Here is a 15381-nt window from a genome sequence, read left to right on the forward strand (position 1 = left end):
GCTTTGCTAAGCTTGTTCTAAGTAGGTGCTTTAGACCACTGAGCCATCTCACCAGCCCTCTGCTAGACTTCTGAAACTGCATGAGCTTCATATTTTTTGTCCACACTCCTAAGAACTCCAGCGAGAATCACCCATTCATCTCAGGTTACCCCATGCTAGGGTTTTTCTAGCTGGCACCTTTCCAAATGCCTCTAACAAACCACATGGTCAGGCACAGTCACAGCGATGACCCTACTCCAGCCATCAATATTCTGTATTTGGTCACTTTCCCATCACTGGGACCAAAGACTGACACCTGGAATTTAAAGGAGAAGAGGTTGCCTTTCCTCGGAGGACTCTGTTGAGGGTGGCAACAGCACAGTGGAAAAGCCTAGAAGAGGAAAGGTACTCTACCCTTAGCAGTCAGGAAACAGAAAGAAGAGCAAAGCCTTAGGCAAGAACACACCCTTCCAGTTCATGCCCTGAGTGACTCCCATGCTCAAAGCCCTGCCTCCTAATAGGATATTAATGAACTCAGCAAGAGAGTATCAATCCACCAATGAGCATTGTTCCCCTATGATCCCAGCACCTTTCAAAAGGCCCACCTCTAAATTAAGGTGATGCTGGGAAGACACTCTTTAGTTAAGGCATAGCAAAGTCTCAGTCTTCAAATATAGTCACATCCATGATTAGGACTTCAATATATGAATTTTGGGGATGTCTAGTTTATATCCACTTATACAAGAGAGGCTCTCTGATCTTGTTCTAGTTAGGCAGCTAGACATCAGTGTCTGAGAGGCAGATTTCAGTCTACAACCCATCAAGGTTTAGTTTTTGTTTTTAGGTTCTATGAGCTTTGACACATGTGCAGTGCTATTCCTGTATTACTGCAATGTCCTAGCAATGTGTTGCTTCCTTGCATTAAAAGTCCCTGTGAGTCACCAATTTGTTCCTCACGTCTGGCAACACTGACCTTTATAACATTGTTTTCCCTTTTCAAAATGTCATGTAGTTGAAAATATATAGTATATAATTTTTAGACTGGTTCTTTTATTTATAGTTACATGTTTGGTTCTTTCACCACTTTTTCTCAAGTTTTGGTATCTCTTTTTTTTTTTTTTTTATTACTGAGTGACATTTTTGTTAATGAGACACACTGTATGCATGTAGCCCAGTTTATCTTTCACCTATGAGAGGAAGACTTGGGTGTTTGTAAATTTCAACCCTTGAGTAAAAAGCTGAAATAAGCACATACATGAAAGTTCTTATGTGGCTGATTCTTTTGGTTTTTTATTTAAATATATTTCTGACAATTAATTTTCAGGTATGAAGAGTTATTGTTTTGATACGTGAAGTATGGAAAACATCTGTTAAACTATTATATATTTTAGAACCCGAGGTTACCCCAAATGACCAAAATCCATATTAGGGGTTGTCTGCACCAAATCCCAGGGAGTACGGCTTTTGAAAAGCGGAGTTCTCTAGATGCACAGTGGCCTCCCCCTGTGTACAGCTGGGTGATGGCAGTGCCAGGCCTGAGAAGCTGGCGCACTCAGTCCTGTTGCTGATAGTGCTGCTCACGCCACCAGAGAGAGACAGAGAGTAGATCCAGTCCTCTGTAGTCTAGCGTGGGTCAAGTTCGCACATGATGGGCCTCAATGGAGATACGGAAAGAGCTGAAACGTGAACAAAGAAAAGCATCTGGGGAGATGGCTCAGTAGAATAAGCGCTTCCCTGGCAAGCACAAGGGTCTGAGTTCAATCCCCAGTTCTGCAAAAAAAAAAAAAAAGAAAAGAAAAGAAAAGAAAAGAAATGCTGGGAAAGATGTCCTCTTTATTCCTGGAGGGAAGGAATCCTAAATTTCCCAGAGTGACATCAAATGAAAAGGAAGCTTCGGAAAGGAAAATGTTTTTGCTATGGCTGAATTTGGTGGATTGTAGTTGAAAAGCAGGCATGTTCTTCATCTACATGCATTTACAGAGTACAGGGAATTCTTTTGCTTTGATTCGTGATAATCATCAAAGGAAGACTATACTTATCATTGTATTATCAAATCCTCTTTACACGCATTGAGTCCATGAGGGTTTTAGTTAAAGAGAAGGCATTATTTACCCAGACTCTGTACAAGGCAACAGTTCTGCTATTTGGAGAAGAAAGCAAAGTGATTTTTCATGCAGTGTTAGGACGACGCTGCCAGCTTTCGCTTTTCATTGATCATCTGCAAATGGGTGAAGAGTACTAATTCAGTTATGCTTTAATTTGTGGAGAAGGAGATAGAAGAAGAGGATGGCTAAGGAAGAACAACAAAGGAGAAATGAGAAAGGAGAAAGAGGGAAAGGGTGAAAAGGAGGGGAAGAAGAATTAATCTTACTGATTTATATCAAGGAACTATATAAAAATAAAATCAAAGTTTTATGCTATACTTATTTTCTTAGAAATTATCTAAAAGGGTCCATTATTTAATGAATTTTTTTTCCATTTATGTATTTGGTGTAGTGTCTCACTATGCAGGTCAGACTTGTAGTGTTCCTCCTGTTTTTCAGGCTGCCCAGCACTGAGAATCAAACTCTGGTCCCTGAGCTTGCCAAAGCAGGTGCTTAGTCCACTGAGCTATCTTGCCAGCCCCTATTTAATGCATTAACTGTGCACAAATTTGAAAATGAATGCAAGCATAGGAATGACCAAAATGCGACAATACAATATGCATTTTAAACTCTAGTACCTTCACATTTTGTAGAAGTAAGGTCACATCTAACTGATATTGGTGTTTGTATTGTATTTTATATTGGGCATTGTCACTTGGATTCAGAGTGCCTTTCTAATATGGAAACTCATTTGCTGTACAATGCAAAATGACTGAAAAGTAATTTAGAGCACATAGCAAGGCCTGAGTTGAGGTCGGTACAGACATTCCAATGTGTGCAATCCTTGAAAGTGTAAATAAATGGAAATAATTTCCTCTTTGTGAACAGCAAATGCCAGCTACATGTTGCCATGGATACTGGCTGTTGCTTAGAGCCTTGTTCTTTTCTTAGCCATGAAGACCATCTCAACCATGAGGACTGTGCTGCACTCTCAGCACCCTTGGTGAACTTGTGAGACAAACCGCACATTGTGCTACAGCTGGACCTGGCTCAGCCCACTTCTGCTTATTTCTGAAAGCAAAGACAGTGGTGCACACTAAGAATTGCTCTGACACGCCAGGTGCTGGCCCTAACAAGCACGGAGTAGCTAGGGTCGGTCCATGTGATACAAATGAAATGACTGAAGTTAGTTTTCACTAGAGTTTCAGCAAAGGTTGGAAGACACAGATGCCACAGCCTTTTGTTCAAGCAAGAGATCTATTTAGTTATCCTTTAGATAAGGGATACATATATAAACTTTCCTACGTTATTTTCCTCTATGTCAAGGCATGATTATGATTAGCAGTGATGGTTATTTAGGCCTTAAGTATACTGAGAAAAAAATCTATGTTGTAGTGATACATGATTAAACAAATACACGTGTTATTTCACCTTTACCGTAGTGTTAGAAATCAAAAGATAAAAGATAGAAATTAGTCTAGTGCCTAATTGATCATTTCTTATGTTGGATTGATATCAAAGCTTGGTTCAGCTGGTAGACTATCAGTTACAGATCTTGAATAGAATGCTGACAGGAGACATCATATTTCTTTACTTTTTCTATAAAACTATTAGAACACAGAACAAGGCTTGCGTTAAATTCAACATAATATATATATATATATATATATATGTATATGTATATATGGTGTATGACATATTATGTGATATATAGATACATATTTATGATAGACAGACAGTAAAGCAGTTGCAATAGTTAACAGATACATAGCTGCCCATTTTGTTCTAGTGGCAACTTTTGTTCTTTATTTTGTCCTTGCCTGCTCCTCAGTGAAAAATCAGTGGCGGGGGAGAACTAACTTATAACAAGGACTCTACACATTACAACCTGGAACAGCCCCTGCCTCCACACCGCGGGCTGCGCTCAGTGACTTTGCACTGAGCTGTGTCTCCAGCCTCTTTTGTTCTGAGACAAGGTCTCCCTAACTCACCAATCTGCTGCGAGTGGGACAATGGCTTTTGAGTGGAGCAGTTTTACACCTGACAGCAAATGGACTTGCGGGGAAGGGGCGCCAGGCTTGGCTGTAGGTGATGTGGGTGCAGTTGCTGCAGGCTTTAACTTGACTTCCCTCTTGCTGTGCATCTTTGCTGCCTGCTTCTTCTTTCAACTGGGTTTTCATTCGAATAGCTTGAGCACAGCGGTTCTGTTTCCATTCCACACCTAGCACATGCTCTGAAACCCAGGCAGACAGAGGATGGAGCTACACAGGCTCCGTTGGGTACCACTGAGAGTACTTGAAAGACTTCAGGCTACACCATAGTAAATCAGATTTATTGGATAAACTAGAAGCAGTTCATTCAGTGGTCACATCATGTGAAAATACAGACAATAATAAAAAAGCTTCCTTTGCTGAACTCATTATTTCAAAATTAAATGTTCAGTGGTGGTGAAACATATTTTAAGCTTTGATTATACATGATTTTTTCTTTTTATATAAATGATTTTCTTAATTTTTTTCTAAAGCAAAGAGATGTATAATTTTTATATTTGATCACAAATGGCAAAGGAAGCAAAAATTAGAAACACAAATAGAACAAAGATTCTCATTCTACTCCTTACTCAAAGTAATTTTAGTCCAAAGAAGGAGGGCTACCTTCACTAGTATTAAGGGGCTTAATCACTGACTGCTTGAATCTAGATTATTTTCTTCTGTCAAACCTAGAGTATCTCACAGATATTTGGATTACAAAAAGAAAGGAAAAGAAGTAAGCATACTTAAACTATGGTAGTCAAAAGGGAAATAATTATCATATCCAAGTGGAAATTATTCCAAGTATGTAAGCCTTGTTCAGCATTTGAACTATTAATTATATTTAATAGTAGTACTGCTTAAAGAAAGCAGTTATATGATCATGTCAATAAATGTAGAAAAAGCATTTGATAAAATCTAACACTCCCTTATGATAACAACTCAGTAAGCTAAGAATAGAGGGAAACTTCCTCTACTTAATAGAGAATAAATGCCCCATAGCAAAGAACAGTGGTGACCAGGAACTGGAGGTGGGCAGCAGTTAGGTAGCATTGATCAAATGATGCAAAATTTCAGTTGAAGAGGAGTAATTTTCAAGAGTTCTGTTGTCTAGCATGTTTACTACAGTTCACAACCACATATTGCATTCTTAAAAATTGCTTAACATATAGATTTTAAATATTTTAATCACAAAAATCCTTGGTACTGTAACATATAATGTTAATTCACTAAATCTAGCCAGTGCACAATGTGTATGTATTTCAAAACATCATGTCGCTCATGATAGATAAGTTTAACTGCCAATTAAAAATGAAGTAAGTAAATTAAAAAACTATGAAGAAACTTACAGCTAGCATCATACACAAGGGTAAGGAACTCGAAAGCTTCTCATTGAGATCAGAATGAGGCCAAGATGTTTGCTCTTTACTGCTGACTTCCAACATCCTGCTGGATGTCCTGACTACCGCACTGAGACAAGAAAGGGGGGAAAGGCAATGCAGATTTGGAAAAAAGGAAGAAAACTATTTTCATTTATAGATGATATGATTTTTTAATGTAGAAAATCTGAAAGGATCAACAAAACAGTGATGACCAGGACAGCATCATCAATAACAATAAAATACCCTGGAACTAAAAACTTATTACAGCAAGATTATAGGACACAAGGTTTATAGTTAATGGCCCATTCTGAGTGTCTTACTTCTTTACATACCAGCTGTGAAAAAGTTGAATTTTAAATTGAAAACAATAAGCAGTTTAGCACCCCTAAATTGAAATACTAGGTATAAATGTAACAAAATACATACAAGTCCTGGCGAGGAAAACTACAAAGCTCTGATGAAAGAAATAATAGATGGCCCACATTCATGGATAGAATGACTTAAATTTGTCAAGATATCATTTCTTGTCAACTTGACCTGTAGAGTCAACAAAATCCCAGTTAGAATCTCAGCAAATTATTTTGTGTATATTTTCAGAAAAAGTTTCCAAGAAGTAAAACACCCAGATTTGCTAACAAACTATTAAAGGAAAACAAAGACTGATAGCACTTGGCTTCAAGACTAATTACAGAGCTACAGGAAGCAGGCAATGTGGTGGCAGTGAACAAATAGACAAGTTGATAAATGGAATCAGATAGAAAGCCCAGGAATGAACACACTTAGGAAATAAAACAGAACAAAGCAAATCTTTTCAATAAAAGTATTAGAAAAACAGCAGCCATGTGCAAAAAATTCTACTCATAGCCTATATGGTTTGAACATGTCCCCAGGAATTCATGTGTTGGAATCTTAATCCTTAACAGTTGGGTATGTGTGTGTGAAGGTTAATTGGAAGCATGTAGGTCATCACTACTCCATCCTTTTGAATAGATTCCGCCACTACCAAAAGGCTCTTAGGATAGGTTTGCTGTCCTGGAATCCATGTGTTTCCACCACTCAATGCCTTCTGCTATGTGTTAAAGTAACAAGAAGCTGCTCACTATGTGGCTTGGGCTTCCTGGACTCCCAGAACCATGCAAAATAAGTTACTTTTCTTTATAAATAAAGTACTCATTGTCAAGTGCTCTGTTACAGCATCACAAAATATGTCAGGCCCAGACCTTACAGCATCACAAAATTAACTTGAAATGGATCAAGGATCTTTCAATCTCGAGCACCACAAAAAAAAAAAAAAAATTGATCATAGACCTAAAATTCCTAGAAGATAACATAGGAGAAAACCTAGGTGACCTTGAGGTTAGTGATGAATCTAAATGCAGTACCAGAGGTACAATTCATAAAATAAGCTAGATTTCACTGAATAAAATATTTCAAGCCCTGCCAAAGATACGCTTATGAGAATAAAAGTATAATCCAGACAAGAACAAAATATTTGCCAAGGATATATCTAAAAAAGGACCATGTCCAAATGTAGAAAGAATGTTTCAAACTTAATAATGAGAAAATAACCTGATTAAAGCTAGAGTCAAGGATTATGTCAAACATCGCAGCAAAAAAAATAAAAATAAAAAAGATCTAGAGACAGCAGAGAGGTATGTGACATATCATGTGTGCCACAGGGCTGCAGGGAGAGACAGACTAAAGCGGTGGTGTGATACCGCATCTCTCTGGGAGGGGCCAAAGTCTGGAGCACTGCAAGACCCAGCATTTAAGAGGATGTGGAAAAACAGGAATCCTCATTTATTGCTGTTCAATACAAAAACAAACAAACAAAAAAAAAAAAACACTTCGACATCTTTTGGTTTGGTTTTGGTTTTTGGTGGAACCGGGAATTGAACTTAGGCCCTTGCACTTGCCAGGCAAGTGCTTATTGTACTGAGCTGTCTCCCCAGCACTCTTTAGAGTTTCTTATGCAACTGAACCTACACTTACCAGATCATACACACAAAACCCTGCATGCAGATGTATACAGCAGCGTTATTTGTAATTGTCAAAATTTAGAAGCAACCAAGACTTCCCTTCGTAGGTGAATGGATAAATAAATTGTGGTATAACCTGGCCATAGAACATTAATCAGTGTTGATAAGGATGAGCTGTCAAGCCCTAAAAAGACACGCAGGGAGTTAAATGTATATTAATAATTGAAAGAGCCAATCTGCAACCATAGCAGAACATGTGAGTCAAACCAGATGATATTTTGAAAAAGGCAAAAGCGGAAAGGCAACAAAGTATCAGTTGTACCAGGTTCTGAAGGCAAAAAGGTTAAATGGGGTAGATTCAGGGGTGTTTTAGGGCATTAAAACTACTGCGTATGATGCTACCATGGTACCAAATGTCATTCTAAATTTTATTCAAAAACTTCCGTATCTTCCGCAATTTTGCTCACCTGAAGGTGCCCTAAAACACAAAGTCTACAAAAAAAATTTAAAATAGTGTGAGCAAAACTACTTCCATAATTTTTCATGTTCAGTTATAGATTTTCACTGGTCGGCTGACTTGACATTCAAGTGTCTTATTCTCGCAAAGTCTAACCAAATGCTGTGCTGGCAATTTTGTTTTTATTTCTTAGATCAGATGTTGCCATTTTGTACAATGACCGCTCCGTCCTGGAGAATCACCACGTGAGCGCGGCTTACCGCCTTATGCAGGAAGAAGAAATGAATATCTTAATAAATTTATCCAAAGATGACTGGAGGTGAGTTTCCAAGAAAACTCAAGGAAAGTTTAATTTTAGAAAAATGATACATTAAGTGATTTAAAGCAAAGAAAAAAGATGAAATGTCATGCGTTGACTGTACTACAAGCTCAATTATTGTTGACTGGTTAACTCTGTGAAAGATTGGTGTCCAAAATTCTCTGATCAGGAGCCAGGTTGTGCTTGGTGGGTCTGAGGTGTTTCAGGTCCGTTCAGTATCCATACACAAGTGTAAAACCACACCGCACACAATAAATACAACACAGAATTATACTCTTGTCTGCAGTTTAGCAATTTGTGCCAGTTGATGCCAATCTGTGGTCTCAAAATGTTAGCATCATGCTTATGACTTTTTGTGTTATTTTTAAATACATGGGATATAGCTTCAAATAATAAAATAGACCCTTCAACTATTTGGGACAAAAGTTCACAACTGTGGTAAAGCAGCCCAAGTGTGGAGGGAGATCCTGCGTGCTTCTTTAAGGATCTGTTTAAGATTACAAGGTCTGGTGATGCTATTTGCTGTGTATGGAAAAGTAACCTAGTCCTACTCCATACAACCCTTTTCCTTCTGAGCCTGTGGTTGTTATCATTTTCTTCCATTAGCAGAAAAAAGCAAAGGATGCCCTGTTAAATATTCAGCCAGATAAGCACAAAGTCTCTTCAATGTAGGGATGTCCCTAATAGTGTGCTTAATAGTTTATTTAAAAAATAAACCTTATATTTATCTTTCACAAAGTTCTTATTGTAGCAAGTGACCTGGAAAAGATTCCTCCTCAAATAGAAGTATCCAGTTTTGTTTTTATTTTTATTCCTTGGCAAGTTAAAAAGAAGTTATCAAAAGAAAAGTGATATGGAATCAAGAAATACCTTTTAAAAATAAAAATAAAAACAAAAGAGGCAAAATCTGTTCAAAGCAACCCTTCACCAGCCATGGCTACATTTTCAGATTTCCACTGATGTCTGGATTTTGAAGGGAAGTTTAAGAAATGTGGGCTCAGTTTGGGAGCTGGAGAAAGTGCTGTGAGGTGAGGGAAGAGACACTTGCTTCAGGATAGTTAAAGCCTTTCATGTCCTCTGAAGAGGATTTCTAGCCTGGGAAGCTAGGATTTAATGCTAAAAGGATTTCAGTGCTACTGCTGGGATCAGTGACCAGATGGGTTAAGGTAGAAGTTGACAAAGTGCAGTTGTAGTTCCCAAGATCTGAGGGTGATTATTTTATGTAGATTATTAGTTTTTTCTTCATCAGTGATTCTCATTGTCAGAAGTAATATTTTTATTTTATTGTCTTTTGAGACAGAGTCTTACTGTAATACTTTTAATATTAATTTTGTTGTTATTCCTTTGAATTACCCTTTTACTTCTCATAGCTAAACTTCATGCTATTTCAATACAATTTTCCTTCCTGTGTTTTGATTTTTCACCCTCTATGACATGTTAGTGTAATAATTTATTGCTGTGCATTTCTTTCCTGTAACTTCTCAGAATCATCCTATTTGAATGTTTTTATAGAACTGTTTAACAAATAGTATGCATGTCACATGAATTACAGAATTAATGGATTTTAGAATTTAATAAAGTCAACATTTCCCTAAAACTTAACAAAAGATCTATTTGCTTCTAAAGTCCTGTTAACATTTTTTTTTTTGGGGGGGGGGCAGAATCAGAGATTGAACTCATGCAAGCACTTATCCACTGAGCTATCTCCCTGGTCCCCTGTGAACATTTTACTGACAATTAAAACATGGATATCTTAAAAAACTTGTAGATTTTCTCCTTGCATGACCACTTCTTAAACTAGCATAAATGTATTAGTATAAAAACTTTGGGAAGAAAATAATCATAAGTCGGATGGGGATATAGCACAGTGGCACGGTGCCTACCTCACAAGCACAAGGTCCTGAGTTCAATTCTTGGTACCAAAAAGAAAAGAATCATATGTAGTATTTCCCTTGTGTACTGTTTTGCCTACTTTATTGATATAATATCTGACATTTGTTGACTGCTTATGCACAGAGCACAGTATACTAGGTTCTATAGATTTTGTAAAATTGCAGTCTCATTTTCCTCAGTAAACAACATTTTGTTCAGCTGCTATTTTATTTTTTACCCATAATTTTTTTGAGAAACAAATAGCAATGAGAGAGTTTCAAACCAAATTGATTAGACAGTTTCAATAATTAACACATTGCATACATTCTTCCTAGTGGTTAATTGCTGTACAAGATGTGGACATGATATCCTATTTACAAACACCATTAGAACAAATCCCTCTATTCGTTAAGAGAATGTAACTATATATCTATCCTAACCACTTTGAATACACAGATACAAAATGGACATACATCTGTAGCCCCTTTTTTGTTAAGTTCTGTTATTTGAATATTATTGGTATGTTAACTCAGCAAAATATTCTAAAAGAGTACAGTAGTCCATAATAGTATTGGGTCTTCCACTTGACTGACACTGTCAGAAATCATTGACCTGAGTCCCCTACAGCTCAATATAACAGCATGGCTTTACTTCTTATACTTCGTTTTTATAGTTTTCTGCTTTACCAAGGTAAAGCAGGACCTATGCAACAAGAGTTGCAGCTTCAGCTGCTATTTTAGTATGGATCTTATAACTTCAGAGACAAAATTTAACTGAAGATAATTTTATTAACTACCTTTAATAGCTTTACTTGCCTTGACCCAAATATGGGTCAAGCATTCTAAGCAAGCCTCCCAATATTACAATCACAGCAGAATTTGCTTTTTCACGTCTCTGAAAGTCAGGTTGAATCTGAATACCTTCAGCCACACTGCAGAGAGAAGATAAGTATGGTTTTCTATGTGAGTAGTAATATTTTACCTATTGCTACTGAATTAACAATGAATTCATTGTAATCAGTATAAGCTTTGGCTGGGATGATTTCTTTTTTCCTTAATGTGAGCATGGGATTTCATGCATAGGGTTAGTGATCTAGTCACTGTATTTAGTGGCTTGACTGAAAATTTCAATAATACTCAAGCTTTAGTGTTACATAAGGTCAGGTCCAAAAAGCTGAAACAAAGAACCCTCTCTTGCTTCAGCACCTCGGCTTCTGCAGGGCTGCTACAAGGGGAGCTTGACCCCATAGAGTCATGCAGGAGCCGGTTTTGGGAGTGGGAACTCTTGGGTGGAAATTTACCTCGGCTGAATACTAGGTCTGTAATAAGCCACCATCTCTGTTTTCTGGGTGGGAAATCCAGCTGTTATGAGGATTGGGCTTTTAATATATAGACAGAGCCATTGCAGCATAGCTCTAGGTTAGTGCCTGGACTGAATGAATCCTGGATAAACAGTAATTGGTGTCATTAATTATAATTTCATTTAAAAGATGCAAAGCGAGGAAGGAGCAAGGGAACCCATGGCCACCCTCTTCCGGAGACCTGAAAGCTATGAGTTTGACTCTGCATCGCCAGTGCTCTGAAGCCCCACTGAACTACACACTTCTCTTTCAAAGCATATACCAACTTCCCCAAATTAAGGGAACATATACTAAATAGATAAGAGACTTTAAAAATGCATTTAGAGTCGTTTTGCTTGAAAATGGTCAAGGGTACTTTCAGATAGAAAAAAAAGACAGCACTTATGAGTTTGGAAGAAGAGTTATGGCATAAGAAAATTCTTGTTCTTCAAGGGAATGTGAGATAGCGTCATGCACAGATTACTCCGCTAGAAACTTTTTAAATCCATCAGAATCTAAAGCAAAATCATGTTTATTTTTGTGAGTGTTTTTACATTTAAAAACTAGCACCTTCTGTGTTCTTATCCATTCAGAAAAATACAATGCATATTTAGAGAACTGTTCCAGTTGAGACCAATAAAGGGCCAAATGTGGTTCTTCTTTTGTTGCTTCTGCAGGGACCTTCGGAACTTAGTGATTGAAATGGTGTTGTCTACAGACATGTCGGGGCACTTCCAGCAGATTAAAAACATAAGGAACAGTTTGCAGCAGCCTGAAGGGTAGGCGATTTTCTTTTGTCATTCTAAAGTTCTGTGTGTTTGGACTCAGCAAAGACAAACTAGTTACCATGTCCTGATAACATAGACACGTTCTTGCTTTGACAGGATCGACAGAGCCAAGACCATGTCCCTGATTCTCCACGCAGCAGACATCAGCCACCCAGCCAAGTCCTGGAGGCTGCACTACAGGTGGACCACGGCCCTCATGGAGGAGTTTTTCCTACAGGTGCCTCTTTCACTGTGTGCAAATGCTTTTGGCCAAGGTGACCGAGAGTAATGATGTCTGCCCTTTCTTTACAGGATCCAAAGCCAGTGACTCAGTGTTTTCCACTGGCAGTTTTGGAAGAATGTGTTAATCTTTTAGATGAATATATTATCAACCTATGTAGTATAATATGGCTTTTAAAGAGAGCCACAGCTTGGACCTCAGAGGCCAGGAAGGAAAGGAAGCAAACAGGTTAGAATCATTGGCTGCTCTTAAGAGCAGAGACCATAAAGGTCTTTCATGTTGTAAAGGACAAGGGGAGAGAAACTGACACTTCTGCAGACATTGCTGCTAGGAATTTAGTCCATTTGCAGACTCAGATAAGGAATCCAGTTTTTAGCTGGCTGGCCATGTGCTTAGCTAATACAGCAGCAGCATCAACTAAGAAAACAAACCAGGGGCCAGAGAATGGCCAGTGTTTTCTGCTACAGTTATTTTCAAGATTTCCTGCACAGTGCCCCTGTTCTGTCCATGGCCCTGCACTCTGTTTGGGGAGCCATAATACAAATGTCCTGATAACATAGACACGTTCTTGCTTTGGCAAGGATCGACAGAGCCAAGACCATGTCAAAGTGATGCTAACCACTCAAAGGCAGCATCACACCCCAGATATGACTCAGTCTCCCACAAGATTGGCTTGGACAGTAGCCACAAATAGGGTAGGGAAGGCACCAGCCAATTACATTCAGGGGCTCTTACAACTGATCCCACATTTGATAATTTCTACACAAACCACAGAATCTAGGAAGGATGCTGTTTTCTCAGTCTTGTTATAAATACAGTAATAAGTGGATGTTGATTTTGAACCCAGTAGTAGTAGAAGTGGCGCTTTGGGAAAAACACAGAGAGGTCCCCATATGGAAGCCCCGTGCCTTCCTCAGGTGCAATACTGGGCATCCTCCTCCCAACCTAGCAGTGTGCTTGGGTACTGCACACAGCTTCAGTGTCAGGAGTATTTATCAGGGCTTCATTCATCAATATGATTGATTAAATTATGTTTCTTGTGAAGAAAGAAAAGAGACTTGTCTTCCTCTTGTCTTAGGGTGTCAGACTGATCCCAAGTTCCAATTCTCTAGCCACAGAGTTGGTCTTCCTTGTATGAATCTCCCATCCTGAAGCTAATGTGGGGTCTATCCAACAGCTCTATCACTCAGGAAATTCCACATGCTTTTTGAAACTCTATGCAAGGAAGAGCAGACAAGAGCCTACTAAATCACTGACTATGCCATGGGCCTCTTTAGAGAAACTCGTTTTGAGGCGTATGTTTAGATTATTTCATTTCTCAATATGGTTCATTATTTAGAATGTTTATCTGTTGAGTTTATAGTCATTCTGGAGCTATAAGCACCAAATACATTTCTATATTTTCATGATTGTGGTTGGCTTCCATCTGCCGTTGTTGATGGATATGATTCACTTTCGGCAGCATTGCATATTCGTAGAGAAAGTTACAGAGTAGCAGCTCCAAATTCATTATCTTCATAATAAAATTAGTTTTGAAAATATTTTGAAACTTTAATGTACTTAAAACATACTAGATGTTAAAGTCCATGAAATTTGATAGGCAACTACCTGCCATAGTCAATTAATATGGTTTTAGTTATTCAACCAAGAAATCTGAGAATAATCTTTCATATTAGAGATGAAAAAACACATACATGAAGAGAGAAAAAATAATTTTTGAAAGGCTGAGAAGAGATTTTTTAATATTGAATAAAGTCATAGGAAAGTTTGTTACATGCAACTAAAGCAGTGCTTAGGGGCAATTTTATAGCTTCAAATATTTTCCTTCTTAGAAAACAACAAATACATAAAATCAAGTTATCCATGTTTCTACCTTAAGAAGCTAGGTGAACTTAAGGATATTGGACCACAGTACATTGACCGAAGTCATGAACGTAAGGGCAAAAATCAGTGACATAGAGCAAAAGTAAACCTGGTTGAAGTTAATAAAGACAGCATTTGATTCTCTGAAAAAGTAATGAAATAACTTGTACTATCAAAGTGAGGAAAAATTATAAAAGAAAGAAATATCATTATAAATCATACATATATCTACAGATAAAAGATGTTAGGCACAATGTAGGCCAATAAAACTGGCAATATAGATAACATTGTTAAATCCTCTGAGAGACAAATTACCTAAACAGACACCAAAAAGCATCTGAATATATTAAAAATTGAATTTCTAATAAAACCCTTCCCATGAAGAAGCTGCCAAGGTTAGGTGGCTTCATCTCTAATTTCTGACTTCTGTTCCCATTTTTCTTTTAAGAGATATTATTTCTCTCAAAAGATTTTAGGGCTAAATAATGCCATTCTTATACAGTTTTCTTTTACATAGAGCAAAAGAGAAAATTTGTAGCATAATCTCTGACAAAGCCTGACAAATTTTTTCCAAGTAAAGAAAATCACACACTATATCTGACATGAAAGTAAATAGAAAAAAACCTTAAAATATTAGCAAATGAAATCTACCAATATAGTAAAAGAACACATATCAAGATGATATAAGTTCGGGAAGATGGCTCAGTGGAATAAGCGCTTCCCTGGCAAGTGCAAGGGCTTGAGTTCAATCCCTGGTTCTGCCAAAAAAAGATGATATAAATATTCAAAACCCAACTGAAGTGATTTACCATAAAGGAAAAATCATGCCATCTCAATAGATAACATAGAATGCATTTGACAAATTTAACACGCAGTAGTTAGAAAAACTCTCAGTGAAATAGAAATGGGAAACTTTTCACAACTTGGGAAATGGTCTAAAGGTAAGATATTTCGTGGTAAAATACCAAACACTTTTATACCAGTATCAGTACATCTCAGCTAATCATTTATATTCAATATTGCATTTGTAGTTTTAACCACTGGATTGGACAAAACTAAATAAAGCTGT

General features: G+C 37.5%; 1 protein-coding gene across 3 annotated transcripts in view; it reads left to right on the forward strand.

Annotated features, from left to right (window-relative positions):
* The window catches only part of Pde1a (phosphodiesterase 1A), a 387035-nt gene that overhangs the window by 326638 nt on the left and 45016 nt on the right, over window positions 1-15381 (forward strand). For all 3 annotated transcript variants that reach the window (XM_023712341.1, XM_023712342.1, XM_023712343.1), the window contains exons 8-10: window positions 8105-8230; window positions 12119-12220; window positions 12326-12446. In XM_023712341.1, coding sequence (XP_023568109.1) covers window positions 8105-8230; window positions 12119-12220; window positions 12326-12446 — 349 coding nt within the window. The remainder of the gene's footprint in view (window positions 1-8104; window positions 8231-12118; window positions 12221-12325; window positions 12447-15381) is intronic.

The sequence above is a fragment of the Octodon degus genome, unplaced genomic scaffold (genome assembly GCF_000260255.1).
Source record: "Octodon degus isolate 3935 unplaced genomic scaffold, OctDeg1.0 scaffold00025, whole genome shotgun sequence".
NCBI classification, from domain to species: domain Eukaryota; kingdom Metazoa; phylum Chordata; class Mammalia; order Rodentia; family Octodontidae; genus Octodon; species Octodon degus.